The 17,969-nt window shown below is 57.3% G+C and overlaps 1 protein-coding gene across 1 annotated transcript; it reads right to left on the reverse strand.

The window, feature by feature from the left end:
* Positions 1 to 1,413: 1,413 nt before the first annotated feature.
* Positions 1,414 to 7,620, reverse strand: LOC114816897 (agouti signaling protein). Its single transcript, XM_029079604.1, has 4 exons — positions 7,478 to 7,620; positions 7,145 to 7,317; positions 2,937 to 3,034; positions 1,414 to 2,179 (listed from the first exon to the last, which is right to left on the reverse strand). Exons 1-4 carry the CDS (start codon positions 7,603 to 7,605, stop codon positions 2,009 to 2,011), a joined length of 570 nt encoding a protein of 189 aa, XP_028935437.1. The 5' UTR covers positions 7,606 to 7,620; the 3' UTR covers positions 1,414 to 2,008.
* Positions 7,621 to 17,969: the final 10,349 nt, after the last annotated feature.

Genomic DNA, 17,969 nt, shown 5'->3' on the forward strand with positions numbered 1-17,969 from the left:
GCCCGTCGCCCGCCCTCCACCCTCCCCTCCCGGGGCTCGGTGGGGGCAGAGTGAGGCACAGCGGAGGAGGCTCTTCGGGCCGCTGGCTGGACGGAGCCTGGCTCTCCTCCCTGAGCTGTTTTCGGCTCGGACGGTGAACCGGGCCAACGGGAGAGCTGTGCCACCCGGAGGAGAGTTAACGGGAGGCCCGTCAGGCGGGTCGTGGTACAATCGGATGAGCCGCAGCCGTGCGCGCCCAACCGCAGCACGGTCCGGGTATGGGCGGCCTCTTTGGCCGAGGGGCTGGGCGGCGGCGCCTTGCCGGGCGTGGGGTTTCTCCCGCGCCTGCTCAAGGCCTTTGGTCACCTGGAGGAAAGGACTCCTCCCAGTTGGGGTTCAGAGAGCTGGCTGGAGGCAGGGGACGAGGGGGTCCCCCTGGGTCTGGACCGGCAGCCACCTGGTGCCCCGGGGAGGAGGAGGAGGAGGAGGAGAGGGAGCTATCTATCACTTTGGATACCGGGGGTCAGGCCCGTTCTCTGGCCGGATGCTGGACCAGCTCTCTGGGGAATCTGCTTTTTCCTTTCCCTCTCTCCGTGTATGGACAGATCGTTTACAGACCCACCGAGATGACTCAGAGGAGCGGTAACGGACATGTCCTGGGGAAGACTTGGCAGCTCCGAAGCGGATCGCGGACCCGTCGGTGCTGACCCACTCTTCACCCATCGTGGCTTGGACGGATCTCCCTCGCTCTCGTCTTAGCGCTGTTGGGCTGCTCTGGACAGCTGGAACGAGCATCTCCTTTCTGGAAACATCTGGCCTTGAGAGTCACCATCTTGGCGCCGACGAGCTCGGAAACCAAACATCAGTGCCGAACGAGGCCCGCCGGAGTTGCCCCGTGCCTCCCCCGACCCTCGACTCCCTGGAGGCCGAGTCCCGCCCAGGCAGGAGGACTGAGAGCAGCCCCGAGAACGAGGCCCGGCTGGATCATGCCCGTCCTCGCTGCCAAAACGCTCCAGGGAGGCGGCGTGGAGTGCCCAGAAAACCCAGCCAGGAGTGAGCGGACAGCACCGGCTCCCCCGGCCCGGACCTGCGACCCCCGGAGTCGGCCGGAGCGCAGCGCCTCTGGAGGTGAGCCGCCGGGTGCAGCCCGGATCCTGGCGCCTGGTGTCGGTGATTTCCCCCAACCAGGACCCGGTGCCTGAGGCCGGGGGGGGGCCGGGGAGAGGTCGAGGAGGAGGGGTGGAGACCTCAGATAGGCATAGTGAGGGTCTCTGGTGGCGGGGGTGACTCGGTAAGGGGCCCAGAGCCCGCCCCCGAGCCAGGAGAATAATAATGATGGCATTTTTTAAGCGCTTACTATGTGCCAAGCACTGTTGTACTGTGAGCTGATTGTGGGCAGGGAATGCCACTTTTTAGTGTTGTACTTTCCCAAGCGCTCAGTACAGCGCTCTGCACACGGTAAGTGCTTAATAAATACGACTGAATGAAAAAGGGGTGGGCAGGGGAGCTCCCCGGAAGACGGGAAGAGGTGCGGGCTGGGACCTAGAGGCCCCCAAGAGACCACACAGGTGGGAGCGGCAGGAGCCAGGAGGAGGCTGGAAGGAGACACCCTGGGGAAACCAAGCCGAAGAGGGAGTTCAGCGGGATCCGCTCCCAAGCCGCCTCCTGCCCGGTCTCGGCCCAGGCCCGCTCTGGGATCCCGAGGGCCGTGAGCTTTGCTTGGGGTACAGAGAAGGGCGGAGGGTCAGAGGAGCCCCAGGGGAAGCCTTCAATTAAAAATTCCGGCTTAGCTGGCGAAGCGCCGGAGGGCAAGGGCCCACCCCAAGGGAACGGGCAGAAGCCTGGCTTGCAGCCCCCCCCGGCCCCCCTCCCTTCTGGCACCTGTTGCTCACCTGGCCACTCGGCCCTCTCCCTCGTTGCAAGAAACTGGGGGTTGAGGGCAGAGCCCCGGGTGGTCTGGAGGCAAACACAAGGAGACAGAGATGCAATCCTATAAGCGCGGAGGGGCCTCCTCGGTGGTGCCGGGGGCTTAGCAGTGAGGATTGAGCACGCGGCAGAAGCAGATGGTCTGGAAGAGCCGGCAGTGGCAGAAAGCGCAGGGGTCACAGCACGGTCCCGACGGCGGCCTGCACCTGGCCCCGGTGGCCACGCAGTTAGCCGGGGGCGAAGGCCGGGGCGCCTTCTTCGGTAAAGCCTTTTTCTGGTGGGGAAGGGTGAATTAGTACATGGGTCCGAGGATCCCCTGACTGACCCCACCCCATCCTCTGGAGGCGAGGAGAGGGGCCGGGCACCTCTCGCCCAACGGCCATCTCCGCGGCCGCGGATCTGGGGAGCCGGGTTGCTGCCCCTCCTCGTCCCTCCCTTCCAGGGCCCCAGCCTGGCAGCCCCGGGCTCTCTGGAGATCCGAGCGTCAGCTCCAAGGGCCCGGAGGCTGCCGCTGGGGCTTGGGAAATGACCCGCTCCATCGCCCCAGAGTGGGAACGGGCCCTCCGTGGCAGGCTCCCAACCGAGCAGCGATACCCCCGGCTCTCGGTGGTCCGGAGTAAAGTGCTCGGTGCCTGCCTGGGGCCCCGAACTGTGCCCACCCTCCCCAGGCCCGTCTGGCCCAAGTGTCAACCAGAAGCTCCTGGAGGTCAGGGGTTTGGAAGAGGGGAGAGAGAAGGAGGCGGGAGGCGCTGCCGCTGGGTGGGAGGGGCCCCAAGAAGCCGGATGCTGGGGGAAGCAGGTGCTTGTTTGGCCCACAGCCAAAGGACCTACTTCCTATTGCCCATTCCCTTCTCTCCTCAAGGGAACAAGGGAGACCCAGCAGTACTGACCGCCCCTGCCTGCTGTGGGCAGGGCAGGAGGTAAGGGGGTCAGGGGGAGGGCACGGAGGGGACGGAAGGAAGGGAGGATGGAAGGAGGGGAGGATGGAAGGGATTCTCACTCCACCTTCCGTTGCCGAAGGTGAGGCTCACCGTGGGAGAGGGGTTCTTCTTCTTATTCTTCTTCTTCGCAGTGGCCACCGCCTTCTCAGCCTCTTTCCTGCTGATCTTCTTGTACCCCTTGGTCATAGCTTTGGGAGAAGCGGAGAGAACACAACACAGGGCGGCGTGTCAGGAGGGGCAGCGGCCAGGTGGGAGGGACAGCGGAGTCGGGGACTCCCAGGGGGACGGGCCGCTAGGACCGTGCCGGCTCGGCGCCGCTCTCCCGGCTTTTCTCCCCACCGCTTGGAGCACGGTGCTCGCTTGCTTGATCTCGGGAAGCTTGTCCACGGGATGCCCACCCCTGGGGAGCCTGGCCTCAGGAAGCCTGGCCCCGGAGACAGTGAGGACAGTGCCCACGATGACGGTGACGTGGCAGTACCATTTGGTCCCGGCACACGAGGCAGGGTCGGGGAGGGACAGAGATTGACCGTCTCCTCGCACCCCCAGCCGATACCCTCGATCCTGGCCCTCTCTGCCGTGCGCCCCCGGCTCGGAACTCCCTCCCTCCCCAAGGCGGGCAGATCCCACTTCTCAGAGTCCTCCTAAAACCCCACCTTCTCCAACAAGCCTTTCCCTGATTCATGTCCCAGCACCCCGAGTCAGACCGTCCCCCGTTCCGGCTCCAGTGCCCATTTATGCCTTCTTTACCACTCGTCTGCGCAGGATCACTTAGTCCGACCACTCGAACTGTAAATATTTTTAAGTCTGTCTTCCCCTCTTGAAGTGGAGGTTCACCGCATAGGTGGGGAACGAGTTCCCTGAATGGTGTTTACGGAGTGCTTAGTCGATGCAGAACATTGTACTAAGCCTTTGGGTGTGTACAAAAGACTCGGTAGGTACGATCCTCGCCCTCGGGGAGCTTAAAACCCAGCAGGGAGACAGAAAATCAGAGCAGTTAACAGTAAACAAGAGAAAGACGCAGTGTTTCAGAGACACACGTGATAAACTGAAAAAGAAATGGAAGCAGAGCCGATTGGAGTAGAAGGCTAAAACGAGATACGATCGAGAATATGATATCTGACTAAATGAGATATCAACCGCTGCCACCCAAAATCTCAACAGCTCTGCAACTCCAAACCACCCAGCATGCCAACAGATGAGTGAGGTGGGGGCCAGAGGGGAGGGGGCCAGATACTTCCGCATTCCTCTTTGCTTTAACCAAAGAGGGGGATTTCGCCCTCTGCGGATGGAAATTTCATATCTTCGCATCGGAAAACCATTCTTGAGAGAAACGGATGAAAATGCAACGGCAACGATTCTGAAGAAAAAAAAGAAACCAGGCAGAGCCAACGGCCTGCCAACCTGGACTGACACGAGGGGAACACGGCACCGTGGGCTTGCCTGGCCATGGGAAGAACCCCTAGGGGAAACGGGGAAGCCCCAGAAGACGGGCTAAAGACACCGCACAGCAGCAAAAGACGGGGATCGGCAGAAACTACCGAAATCCCGATCTCACGGGCAGCGGCCAAAACTTGCCGTCTCGATTCCAACCCTCTGGAAATCGCAGGCACCAACACGCCATTTCAGCAACTGGAATCTGCCCAGAGGAAAGTCCACTTTTGGCGAGACGCAGTGGCTCCTCTTGGGTCGCAGAGCTAAGGGGCCCGCTTAAGCGAGCCGAGGCCAGCATCGCACGACTCTCCTGGGCCGAGTTAGACCGCCGGAGGCGAGATGGAACTCAACGGCGGCGTGAGAGACTCAGGCCCGCGCCCGGGCGGGAGGACGTGGCGAAACCCCTCCTCTGGCAAGGGCAGGACGGTCGCCGGGGGAGGTGTTCTTTGGGAAGAAAGTCAGAGACGGATTCCCAGCCAACTCTGGAAGGAAACCAGTGGAGAGAACACTTAATAGCAACATGATGACAAGGAGACAGAGGAAAGGCTGTTGGGCCGTCTCGATTAAAGAAGGATGAGGAAGTGAGTTTGCTCAACTCACCTCCGTATCCGATGACTTTCGGGGGGGTGACTCTTCGGGGGGGGGCGGTGAACGTCAGGGATAGGGGTGTGGGAAGGTGGGGAAGGGGCGCGCCAGACCTGGAAAAGAGGGAATCTGCCTGGAAGAACGGAGGCGGCGCCTTTGCCTGTGGATGCGGGTGGCCGGGAAATGGAACAGAGGACGGTGACCGGGCACGGGGAAGCCATGTGTCGTGATGGGGAGGAAGCCGGACCAGGTCGGGCAAGTGGGAAGATCGCCAGAAAATTGAATAGAAACTTTTCTAAGTGTGGTGTGGGGTGGGGGGGGGCCATGGGCAAGACACTGGGGGCGGGTGGAGCAGGTAGGGTCCCGTCCACTCCTCCCCCGCAAAATGACCCGCTACAGCTGGGTGGGACGCCCCCACCACCACCTGGGCTCACCAGACGAGCTCCGGGGCCAATTGTGGCTCCGGGCCCTGGTGGGGGCGGGAATTCCTGCCCGAATTGAACAAACTCCCGGCTCTGCTCCTGCTGGCCGGGATTCGCTGTGGGATGGCGCTAGAGAACTGGAATCTGCCACCAGCCCGGCACCGGACCCCGGCCCGCCTCCGCCGGAAGGCTCCCCGAACCAGGTGTCCCCTCGCTCCCCAGCCGTCGATGTTTCCGGCCCCTGGGAGAACCCCCAGCCGGGCGGCTCTTTCCCAAGCTGGCGGGAGCCTTGGGCATCTCCGGACCCCGGCCGCCAACTCGGGCCTGAGCAGCCCCGTCCAGCACAGCTGCCGGAGCGCAAGGCTGAGCCACGAGTCTAAAGATGTCTCTGTATACACCCGGGATACAGTCAAGCTCCGCGAAACAAAACCACGGTACGTTGCCAGCTCCCCGGTCGCCTCTGGCTGGGGTTGGGGGCGGGGGGCTTTCTGGGACAGCTAACGGCCGCTTCCCACAAGTGAATTTGGCTTGGGAGCAGCTGGAGAACATCTGGCCCGTCAGCGTAACCTAGTTACTCTGGAGAGGAAACAAAACCAGAGGATTCCTTTTACCGCCCGGAGTTTTAGGACCTCGGGACGGTGAGGTTGGAAAGGCCTTGGACAGGTCACCCGGTCCAACCCATCGCCTCTAGGCACAGCTTCAAGGACCCGGGCCTAGAGAGAATGCGGATGGGCCCCAGATTTAGAATCAGCCCATCAGGGCCAACTGACCGTTTTTTTGTCTTGTGGTATTTTGTAAAGCGCTTGCTATGTGCCGAGCACTGTATTAAGCGCCCTGGTCAACGCAAGCAAATCAGGATGGACACAGCCCCTGTCCCACCTGGGGCTCAGAGTATCAATCCCCATTTTACAGATGAGGTAACGGAGGCACAGAGAAGTAAAGTGACTTGGCTAAGGTCACAAAGCAGACAAGCGACGGAGTGGGAATTAGAACCCATGACCTTCTGACTCTCAGACCCACGTTCCGTCCGCTACGCCATGCTGTTTGTCACACTGTTAGAGTCTACCCTTCCAAGTGCTCGGCACGGAGCTCTGCACATAGTAAGCGCTCAATAAATAGGAGGGAATGAACCAACGGACATGACGGTTCACAGGGCTGGCCCCGTCCCTCCGGGGAGCGTTTGGGCTTCCCGGGGTGGGGTGTAGCGGTCATCCCGAACCCAAAGCAGACAGGTGGGGTCTAGGGGGTCCTCATCAGCCAGAGTCCCCCGCTGGAGCCTTCGACACTGCCCAGCCGCCCTCAGTGACTAATAACGCCTCCACTGGGGAAGCTCTCTTGGGTCTCACCTAAATCGTTCTCGTTGCAGGGGAAGCCCGGGCTCCTCTGTTGGGCCTCCGGTAGCATCGGTTTCCCCACCATCTGCTGAGCATTTCCCCATGAATACGGGGCGACCCTCTCTCAAACCCACACTCCCTTTCGCTCAGGTGTTATTCCGGGAGCCCTTCCAATCAACCAGCGTCGGCCCAGTCTCGGCGTGCTGCTGGGACTTCAATTCCGGGAAGCACACGTACAGACCTTGGGAGGATGCGATTTGGTTCCCGCCTTATGGCGGTGTTTCTGGGTGCTGCCTCTCCCCCGCCTTCATGGAGGATGAGAAGGGCAGGAGCACAGGAGGCAGGCATTTCCCACAGGTCCCGACCTTCAGATTGTCTACCCTCACCAGCCCTCAGACAGCCCACCTCTGTTGTGGCCCCCCTGCGGGCAGGACGGCATCCTCACCCCCCCAACTCCACTGTTGCGGCCGGAGTCTTTCCCCGCCCCGGTTAGGGGCCGCCCCGCGGGGTCAGCGGGGCCACTCACCCACGATGGAAACGGGAGGCGAGGCCCGAGGCTCCATGGCATCGTGGTTCTGCAGGCTGTTCTTGGGGTTCTGCTCGTTCCCCTCCTCCGTCAGGTGGGAGTAGGTGACCACGCAGAGCGCCCAGGCCAGGAGGGCCCCGAAGACGAGAGGCTTCGGCTCCATCAGGGAGAACCTGCAGGAAAGAGGGGAGGGGTGGTCGCTCAGACCTGGAGCTGGGAGGCAGCAGCAGCAAGCCAGGGTCCTTCTGGCTCTTGAGCCCTGTCTCTCCCAACCCTGCTGTCCCCGCCGCTCTTAACATCCCCCGACCCCCGGCGTCGGTCCCCCTGGGGTACCTCAGCGGGGTTCCAGGGATCTCCGGCAGGGCAGAACAAGCAGGGCAGAGTAGGCAAGACAGGACAGGGTAGCACAGAGTGGAGGAGTGAGGGTTCCCCGAGTTGGGTGTCTCTTTTTCTAGCCGCATGACTTCCACGCCCTCCTAGCTGGAAGGCATCTGCGGGGCAGGGAGAGGTGTGGCCACTCTCACAAGTGCCCCGTGACTCCCGGGAGCCGCCCGCGGAGCCGGGGCCTCGGGGAGCGGCCAGGCCACCGGGCCACGGCGGGGAGCCGGCTGGTGGGAGAGGGCGGAGGGGAAGCCGTGATCTCCGGCAGAGGGTCCGGTGGGCTAGGGGTCTCAGAGCCTCCATGGAATCCAGGGGGCAGGAAGGTGTCTTGGGCCGACCTTTTCTGGGAGAATCCGGGTGGCAAAAAGAGCCGAGACAGGGGGACGAGAGCCGCTGCGGGGCCAGAGCCGGGTCGGACCGGCCCTCTTGGGGTTTAGCACCCAGCCACAGGATAAAGGCCAGGCTTCCTGGAGAGCCAAGAGACCAGGGGCGGGGGTTCTGCAGGGAGGGGTGGCGGTCTCCACGTACTAGGCACGACGTGCGGGGAGATGGCATGGGGAGGCAGAGACAGAAAGATGGAGAGAGAGACACAGAGGGAGATGGGATGGGGCGGCATATAGAGACAGAGAGACAGACAGACGGGGCCAATGTAGATAGCGTGGCCACTGGTCCAGTTTGTAGCGCTGCCCCAACCACGGTCCCAGCAGGGCCAGCTCTCACGTCTGGCCTGTCCACTACCCTTCGCTGCCCGCTCCCTCCAGGTAGCTGGAGATGGACGAGCTTGAGGGCTGCAGGGAGGTGGAGAAACCCGAACCCCTTCCACGTCGTGTTTTACCCTCCCAACCATCCCCGAGAGGGACGGATCATCGCGCGTGTTTTCCGGAGGAGGAAACCGAGGTCCAAAGCGGGTCAGCGATGAGGCCCAAGTCCCACTGCAGGGCAATGGCCGAGCTGGGCCTAGAACCAGAGTCCCGGGTCTCCGGATGCCCGACACTGGCCCCATTCCCCCAGGGTGCCACCCGGCCAGGATCCCGCCAGGAAAAAGCTCGCTGGCCTGGCACAGGTTGGCCCTCAGCCACCCCCAATGTGGGCTCTGCCAACGGGAGCGATAGGGACGGCGTCGGCAGCCTCTCCTCGCCGTGCTCGAGGAGCAGCCTGAGCCCGCTGGATCTCCAGGCTTCCGGGATCGGCCAACAGAAGCTCCCGGGAGCTGCGGGGAAGGCTCGAGGGATGGCCGGCGACTCCGACTCGGTGGCCGAGCGGGCCCGGATGCCTCGGGGACCCACGGAACCAACCCGTCCCCCTGCCGGATACGACGTCCAAAGCTTTGAAGGTCACCCGCCCAACCCACTGCCTCTGGACCTGGGGACCTTGGCCGGAAAAAGTGCTTTCCCCTTTCCTAAGAAGCCTGGAGAGAAAACGACCCTCCCCCTCCTGCCCAGCTGGTTTGGGGTACGCCTGAGGCCTTCCAGCTCCCTCCTCCGGAAGGTCTTCTCAAAGTCCAACTTAATCCCTCCTGCCACAATTCATGAACCCCCTCTCCTTGCTAGAAACCATCTCAGACAGATGGCGCCCGCAGCCTCCGAGACCGTGGCTTTTATCTTCACAAAAACCTCAAAAAATGTTGGTGCTCTGCCTCAACCTAGCTCCGTTCCCGTTTGCATTACGGCACTTTGAAGGTCACGGAGACTTCGGAAAGCCCGACGACAGTGCTCGGGGGGAGAGAACGTTGAAGTGAGCTGGTTTGGGAAGCACAACAGTTGGAAAAATAAGGTTCAGGGGTGGTTTATCCCCAAGCTCGTTCATCGCGCCCCCACCCCCCATGAAGGTGGGGCGGCACCCCAAGTCCCACTGGCCCGGGACGCTCGGAGGCGGCGGGTACCAAAAAACCTGAGGGAAATGTATTCTTCCCCTGGCAGGCGCCGGACCCGTGGGGCTTGTTAATTGGGAAGCTTGTGTGGGTAGAAACTTAAATCACTTAAAAAAGAAGCATTCTGTGGGTGACGGAGGGCTGGTGTGGTTTTTCCCAGGGGAAAGTTAGGGATGGGAGTGAGGTGGGGGTGAGCCCGGGGAGAAGTGGGAGCGAGGTAATAATAATAATTATAGTACTTGTTAAGAGGTTACTCTGTGCCGAGCACTGTTCTAAGCACCGGGGAAGATACCAGTTAATCAGGTTGGACACGGTCCCTTTCCCACATGGGGCTCACGCTCTCGATCCCCATTTTCCAGATGAGGTAACTGAGGCCCAGAGAAGAGAAGCGACGTGCCCAAGGTCACAGAGCAGACGTGTGGTGGAGCCGGGATTGGAACCCAGATCTTTCTGACTCCCAGGTCGGCGAAGCCACTTCCAACTGGTTGACGGGCGACTCCCCGGGGCCCCGGATTTGGGGACTAGGGGAGGTGTGGATGAGGCTGGGGAGAGGTGGGAGTGAAGTGGGGAAAAAGCAAGGGAGCGCTCCATCTCCTCCAAAGGGCCTTTCCCACTGGTTCCCTTTTCACCTACGCACTTGGCTTCATTCATTCAATAGTATTTATCGAGCGCTTACTAAGTGCAGAGCACTGTACTAAGCGCTTGGAATGGACAATTCGGATCAGTGATCTGTGGGCTTGTGGGCGAGGTGACAGGTTTGCGGGGAGGCTGTGGTCAGAAGATGACAACTGAGAGTTGGTATAGCTTGGGACGGTAAAGGACACTTGGACGTGAGCCTTATCTATTGTGCCATTTGTGACATTATGCCTGTCACCCCCTCTAGAATGTAAACTCGCTGTGGACAGGGAAAGTGACTACAAACTCTGTTGTGCTGTACTCTCTCAAGTGCTCAGTTCAGTGCTCTGCACACAGTAACCGCTCAATAAACACCCTCGACGACGAGAGCCCGGGGAAAGGCCGGGACGAGGTCGGAGTAAGGCCAGAAGGCCAGAAGCAGCCCGGCCTAGGGGATAGAGGCCCGGCCTGGGAGTCAGAAGGACCTGGGTTCCGATCCCAGCTCTGCCGCTTTTCTGTAAAATGGGGATTGAGTCTGTGAGCCCCGTATGCGACAGGGACCGTGTCCAACCCGATTATCGAGCACCTACCCTAGTCCTTACTCTACTAGCACTAGGGTAGGTGCTCGATAATCGGGAGAGTAGGTACTTCATCCTTAGTTTATAGGTGAAGGACCTGAGGCCTAGTGACTTGCCTAAGATCACAGAGGCAAGTGGAGGAGCCAAAATTAGTACCCAGCTCCTCTGACTCTCGGACCCATGCTCTTTCCACTAGGCCAAACCCGGATACGGGCAGGGGACAGGTCTGCTCATTCTGTTGCACCGCACTCTCCCAAGCGCCTAGTACAGTGCTCTGCACATAGGATGAGCTCAATCAATCCCACCGATTGACTGATCGACTGAAGATCCCCGCCAGGGGAGATCTCAAAAATCTGCTCCCTGGACGGCACGCTGATGCGTGCGGCGTTGTAGAAAACCAAATCCAAAAGGCCAGCACATCCTCCGGGGATTGTCAGAGTGAAGCGGCAGTAGGGAATCGGGCTCCAGGCCAAACCGAAGGGCTCCAGAACTGGGATGCTGTCCAACCTTCTCTACGGCCGGGAGAGCGGGACCCCACGCACAATCCCATTCGATTCTTTGAGCCGCGCTCTCTGTTTCACTAACGGGCCAGACTCAGCATCAAACACTAAGGGAGGATCACAGACAAGCTAGTTCTGGAACGAAGTCACTGAAACTAGGCTCACCTCGACATAGCTGAGCCGCGTAGGATCGGTGAAGAGAGAGGATGACAGCAGGATGCCAGAACGGCTGCTATACGATGAGTTGGGTGGGAAATATGAGGAGAATGGAAGACGGCAAGATATTCAAACGGCAAGATTAGAGAAGCAGCGTGGCTCAGTGGAAAGGGCACGGGCTTTGGAGTCAGAGATCATGGGTTCGAATCCCGGCTCCGCCACTTGTCAGCTGTGTGGCTGTGGGCAAGTCACTTAACTTCTCTGTGCCTCAGTGACCTCATCTGTAAAATGGGGATGAAGACTGTGAGCCCCACGTGGGACAACCTGATTCCCCTGTGTCTACCCCAGCGCTTAGAACAGTGCTCTGCACATAGTAAGCGCTTAACAAATACCAACATTATTATTATTATTCAAACAGCTACCTCAAGATGACTGGGTGGGATATGTGAGGAGAATGGATGACACCAGGGTGCCCGAACAACAACTCTAGGCTTATATTAATATCTGTCTCCCCTTCTACACTGTAAGCTCATTGTGGGCGGGGGAATGTGTCTGTTGATCGTTACACATATTCTCCCAAGAGCTTAGTACGGTGCTCTGCACACAGGATGCGCTCAACAAATACGCCCGAATCAATGAAAGAATGAGCTGAAACTAGACAAATGAAAAAAAGGGACAGAGGAGGTGCTGGAGAACGTTGTAAAACAAAGCCTCAGAAAACGCCGCCTCTCAGCTGAAAACCAGGAGAGAGGCGACGCGCCGTCCCGCAGGCGGGGAAGGAGTGGCTCTTTTTAAACAGAAGCTTCGAGAGGATCGTGAGCCAAGGTGGCAAATGTGAAAACAGCACCAGGCACTGCAGATAGGAAACAGGCAGGTAGAGCAAGGGACAACAGGCAGATGTGTGTGTGCGGGTGTTTACAGAGCACATGCAGAGGTCAGTGCCTTTTCAGCCACTCATTAATCAACCTTATTTACTGAGAGCTTACAGTGTGCAGAGTACTGTCCTAAAGTGCTTGGGAGAGTCCAAAACTACAACAGACACATTCCCTGCCCACAACGAGCTTAGAGAATGCATCCACACTTGAATTTCACTCAGCAAAGTCTCCTTTGGGCGTCAAGAACAGCTACGTATATTCTTAATAGGATAAATTCAGGCTAAGTTGGATAAATATGTGCTCGGTTATATACCTGCTAAGATAAAATAGGTACTAGGACATCATCATCAGTAGTATTTATTGAGCACTTATTGTGTGAGCAGAGCACTGTATTTCAGCATTTGGGAGAGTACAACAGAGTTGGTAGACACTTTCCCCGCCTACAAGGAGCGTACAGTCTAGAGGATATTTGGTAAGATAGTGGTACGTGTGCTAAGAAATGTACGCTCCAGGCCAGAGGGAGGACCTGGGCGAGGGGCTGGTGGTGAGAGAGAGACGAAATTGAGGTGCAGATTGGGGTGACTGGAGTGAAGTGTGCAAGTTGGGGCTGAGGTTCGGTAGCGAGCGGAATGGCCTAGTGGCAAGAGTATGGGCCTGGGGGTCAGAGGACCCGGGTTCTAATTCTGGCTCCCTAATCTATCTGCTGTGTGACTCTGGGCAAATCATTTCATTTCTCTGTGCCTCAGTTTTCTCATGTGCAAAATCTGCAAGTGCCCCGGCCCATTTAGGAGAAACAGGAGTCGGGGCAGGCGTTCAAGACTGTAAACTCCAGACTGTAAGCTCACTGTGGGAAGGGGATGTGTTTTCTGTTATACTGTACTCTCCCAAGCACTTAGTACAGTGCTCTGCACACAGTAAGCACTCAGTAAATATGACTTTTCTGTGCTCCTGCTTGGTGATGTGCTCTACGGCTTGGTGGAAAGAGCACAGGCTTGGGAGTCAGGGAACGTGGGTTCTAATCCCGGCTCCGCCACGTGTCTGCTGTGTGACCTTGGACAAGTCACTTCACTTCTCTGTGCCTCAGTCACCTCCTCTGTAAAATGGGGATTAAAACTGGGAGCCCCACGTGGGACAACGTGATTACCCTATATCTACATCAGTGCTTGACACATAGTAAGCGCTTAACAAATACCATCATCATCATTATTATTATTATTACCAGGGGCTGGGGAAGCACCGAAGGAAGCAGAATCTTCTTCCCGACTGGAAGAGATGTTTACCGGGGTCAGACTCGTACCCAACAGTGACTCATTCGATCTAAAAGAGAATCCCTGGGAGCCAAAAAGAGAATATTCCTGAAGCCATCAGGGGAAAAGAGTTCTAATCCCTCAGAACCCCAAAAGAATCCAAAGACTCCAGGGACATACTGCCTGCCAAAGGACGAGGAAACGACGGAGCGGTTCGACTTTCCTGTACGGGATCAGGCAGAAAGTGGAACTCCCGCAACCTGACAGTGCTCAGCGGCGGTTTGGCAACTCTCTGGCAGATTCCTTCATCAGAGATCAAATGGTGACTGGAATAAGCAATGAGGACATTTGGAAAAAACTCCTGCAAGTGGAAGAACTAGGTTTAGAGAAAATCATCAAAATATGTCCAGCAGCTGAGGCTAATTCGGCACGTCTGCCACTGATTGGGGAGGGAATGGGGGGGGGGGGGCGAAGAAAGGGAAGAACGCCAAGGTCGGAGGGAAAACCAGAATTAGGTCCAGGAGGAAAGAATGATAAAGCCCTGGCACTAGTGGGGAGGAAGGTGGGGAGATAGTGGGGGAAAGGCATTCAAATACAGAGTGTGTGATTCAAGTCATCAACCACCAATACAGAGTGTGTGATTCAAGTCATCAACCACCAACGCTTCCTCACCACATACAATCGCCTGGGTGTTTGCAAGAGCAAAAAGGAGCCTGATTCAAAGAGAAGTGACTGGGCAATCAATCAATGACAGATGACTGCAGGCCACATCTGACCAACTCACAAAGAGTAAGAAAGACCGTCAGCTGAGGGTGGCCCAAGGCACAACCTTGGCTGGGAGCCCTGGAAAAGAAAGAGCAGAGCGCAGGGCAAAGTCAGGAGCCAACGTAGTGTAGAGAGCTGAAGTATGCTTTTGGCTAAAATGAGGAGTTCAGATAAATAAGAGCACACACAAAAAAAGTCCTGGTATCCACGGCACATTTACAACAAATTACTAACGAAACCAGAATGATCCAACGGGTCAGAGGGATGACTCTGATGACCGAAAACCAGAACCACGGCCTCTTGTCCGGTTCCGTTACGATTTCAATAGAAAGGGAAAACGGTAGAATTTTTTGGTAAGGGGACTGTTGTAGTAAATGGAGAATAAAAGCAGGCTTGGTGCATGCGTTCATTAAAACAGTACATTCTATCGCTAGAAGCTAGTGAGAAGGTTACAGGTCCATTCCGGGAAGTAATGAGGCCCCCAGGGACTTGGGCATCAACTGTCAAACCCTTGGGGGAGGGGCCATTTGAGGCCACAGATGGCTAGGAGCATCGAGCCTGGCTGTCACTTTAAGGGGAGGACAAACACCCTGACCCAAATGGAGATGCAAGCAAGGGGTGTCCCTCTCCCAGGGGGAAGGTGACCTATCGAGACCGTCCACACCGACCAACCGGACGACTGGGTGACTACGCTTGGCTGCTCAGACTTCTCCACGAGCCTGGGGGCCGGGGATGGGAACGGAAGGCCCGAGGCCGACGCACGGATTGGGCTCCCATCAGGAACTCGGCCGAGGGGTCCGAGCAGATGCCCATTACAAAGCCCACTAGGGGCAGGAGCCTGAACAAAAGCGAGTGGTGATTTCGATGGAAGGAAATTTCTTATTTAGGGGGAAATGATCAGCAGATGCTATAGATATAAATCAAAACGGAGTCCGGGCAAGGGCCAGCCCTGCTGTTCCTCCGCCGCGGGCGAGGGAGAGCTGTGGGCAGATCTGAGGGAAACCAAACCCAGAAATTAAAGGTGTCGGGAAACCGAACCCAGGGATGAAAGGTGTCGTGATCTTTTCTCTGACAAAGAGAGAGGTGGGGGCCGGGGGGGAAGAGGTTTCAGGTGGGCCTATATTTGAATGTCAAGAAAACAAAGATCGTGACAACCGCAAGTTTTAACACGATCGTAGTGGTTGGAGAAATGACTGAAATAGCTGACAATTTTTCTCTCCTGGGATCGATAATCAATAATAAAGGAAATAGTAGCCAAGATATATGCAGAAGATTAATATTAGGAAGACTTGCTATGAAGAGCCTGGAAAAAGTCATGAAATGTGCTGAAGTAACTATTACCACAAAAATACAGATTGTCAATTCTGTGGTATTTCCAGTGACAGTGGATGGATCCAAAAGCTGGACAGTGAAAAAACAGGAGAGAAAGAACATCGATTCTTTTGAAATCTGGTGTTGGAGAAGGTTTTTGAGAATACCGTGGACTGCCCGAAAGACAAACGGATTTTAGAGCAAATTAAGCCAAAGTGGTCTTTGGAAGGCCAAATGACTCGACTTAGATTAGCATATTTTGGACACATAATCAGAAGGACTACTTTTCTGGAGAAGACACTAATGCTAGGAAAAGTCCAGGGAAAACGTGGAAGAGGCAGACCAGCAGCTAGATGGATAGAAACCACAACAACGATAACGGAAGAACCGTTAGAAAGCTTGCGGATCATGGCAGAGGACAGGACGTTCTGGAGAAAGTATATCCATGGAGCCGCTATGAATCGGAACCGACTCGACGGCACTTAGTAATAATAATAAACCCGGGGAGCACCGGCAAATGGGGGGGTTGGGCGGATGCCAAACCCCGGCAGATGCTTTGAGGCCAGAACGAGGAGCAACGTGCAGGCGCGGGGCGCTGCGTCTTGGCCGACAACAGCGACAGAAACACAGAGGCAGGAGGCTGAAGTGTAGAGAGGATGGGTTCATCGCTTGCCTACACAAAGAAACAAGAGAAAAGCTGCTCTTTTAATCTGGCAGCTCATTCCCCGCAGAAACTCCAAGGGATGACTTGGAAAGAAAAATCCGTGACCCTTCTCTGTAAGCGCAAAGGTCGTTTTAAGTCCATCAGAATGTTCTGCAGTTGTGTTTGCTCCAGGGAAATGATTAATTTTCACGTCTGCACCGTCGAAAACTTATGCACGAGGGGCGGAGAGGGAGAGAGAAAGAGAGGTTTAAATACCTGTTCTCCCTCCAACCTGGACTGTGAGCCCCATGTGGGATAGGGACAGGGTCCAATCCACACCACTGTTTAGCACAGGGCTTAAAACGGCTCTGATGGAGCAGTAGCTTCCAGAGGACAGGGAGCCCGGGCACCCACACAACTGAGGATTCAGTGTGTGCACGCGGGCGTGCTTGCTCGTTCTCTCTCCCTGTCACACACACATTCACACAAGCCTTCAAGTTCAAAAAGTAGGTCCCTGCCCTTGAGGGGCTGAGGAGTTTACAATCTAATGGGGTTCTCGGGCTGACGCACGCTATACACAGACACAGGGAACAGGAGGAAAAAGAAAGTGAACTACCCGCTTGGGACAGGTCGGATGGGGGTAATGGGGGAGGCAGCAGGGTGAACTGTCCCAGGAGGCGGGGGATCGATCAGAAAAGGCCTCCCGGGCGGGGACAGGGCTTCTCAGGCAGCCTGTGGAGGCGGGGAGGGACATGGGCTGGCCGTATGGGAGGGAAGCTGAGTCTTCTTTTTTGGGATTGTCAGAACTGAAGGTGGGGGAGGAAAGGGAAACACAGGTGGTGAACGTAGCTTAAGTTGAAACTTTTTTGGAAAGAAGAAATAAATCAGAACTGTTATTCTCAAAGAGCCAACTCTCAAGGGCTTTCTTATTGCTGGGCCCCAGGGCTACTGGGGCAGGCAGAGCTGACCTGACTCACCCCACCCCCACCTGCCAGCCCCCCGAGGGGCCCTCAGCACCCCTCTCCTCCAGGATTTAGCAAAGCGGTGACTGAGGGTCCAGCAGCAAGGGGCGATCGGCCTGAAAATGAAGGCCAGGTGTGGAAGTCTGGCTATCAGTGGTCCCAAATTGCGGGGGCGCATCTGTGATCAATAACCTTCTGTGCAAACCAAAGAGCGGCTTTCTGACTTGCAGCAAACAGACCTCAAATGCCAACGCAGCAACTGGAGCAAAAACTTCAGAAAGAGTGATCGCCGGGCTCCGGGCTCCGGCAACCCGTGGCAGGAAGCCCCAAACCACGGGACCGGGGAGGCTCCCGTGGGAGCTGGCCTGGGGCACCCATTCCCTGCCCACCTGAGGTGGGGACGCAGACCGAGAGACTGACCAGATTTCACAGGGAAGGAATTCCTCTTTCTGAGGTCTCCGTCCTCTGTCCCCGGCACTCCCCGTCAAACCGAAGCCTCCCCCGGGGACCCTGGAAAATGTGCTCTTGGAAAGCGAGGGTCTGGCTTGACTCAGGGGGAGTACTCATTTGCAGGAGAAAAACCAGCCCCTCTCCATCTTACTCCCGGTGCCACAGTTTTCTTTTTGTTTGGCCCAGAGAAACCGGGGAGCCAGGGCTCCCCGTGGCCGGCAAGTGGATGGATGTGTGAGATAAGGTGAGGAGGGGGCCGGAGGGGGCTGGGAACGGGCCTTTTGGCCCCAGGGTGGAAAAAGGAAACATCTGAAATTCTGGGGAGTCGGGCCCCTGTGAGTAGATGGCCCAACACCAACCCTGCCCAGCCCCAAACCTGACCCCAGACCCTCTCTTCAAACCCAGCCCCGCTCTGCCAGGGCCAGGAAACACCTTCCCCTTACTTCCCCTGAAGGGTGGGTGGATTTGGTGA

This window comes from Ornithorhynchus anatinus, chromosome 15 (genome assembly GCF_004115215.2).
Source record: "Ornithorhynchus anatinus isolate Pmale09 chromosome 15, mOrnAna1.pri.v4, whole genome shotgun sequence".
NCBI lineage: Eukaryota > Metazoa > Chordata > Mammalia > Monotremata > Ornithorhynchidae > Ornithorhynchus > Ornithorhynchus anatinus.

What these genes read in the sequence shown, in the direction of transcription:
- LOC114816897 (XM_029079604.1), bottom strand. Translation starts at nt 7,605, where the DNA reads ATGCGGCTAGAAAAAGAGACACCCAACTCGGGGAACCCTCACTCCTCC. An exon ending in ATCCCTGGAACCCCGCTGAG is followed by an intron (nt 7,318 to 7,477) that starts GTACCCCAGGGG and finishes TCTTTCCTGCAG; the next exon opens with GTTCTCCCTGATGGAGCCGA. An exon ending in AGAAGAACCCCTCTCCCACG is followed by an intron (nt 2,180 to 2,936) that starts GTGAGCCTCACC and finishes CTTCCCCACCAG; the next exon opens with AAAAAGGCTTTACCGAAGAA.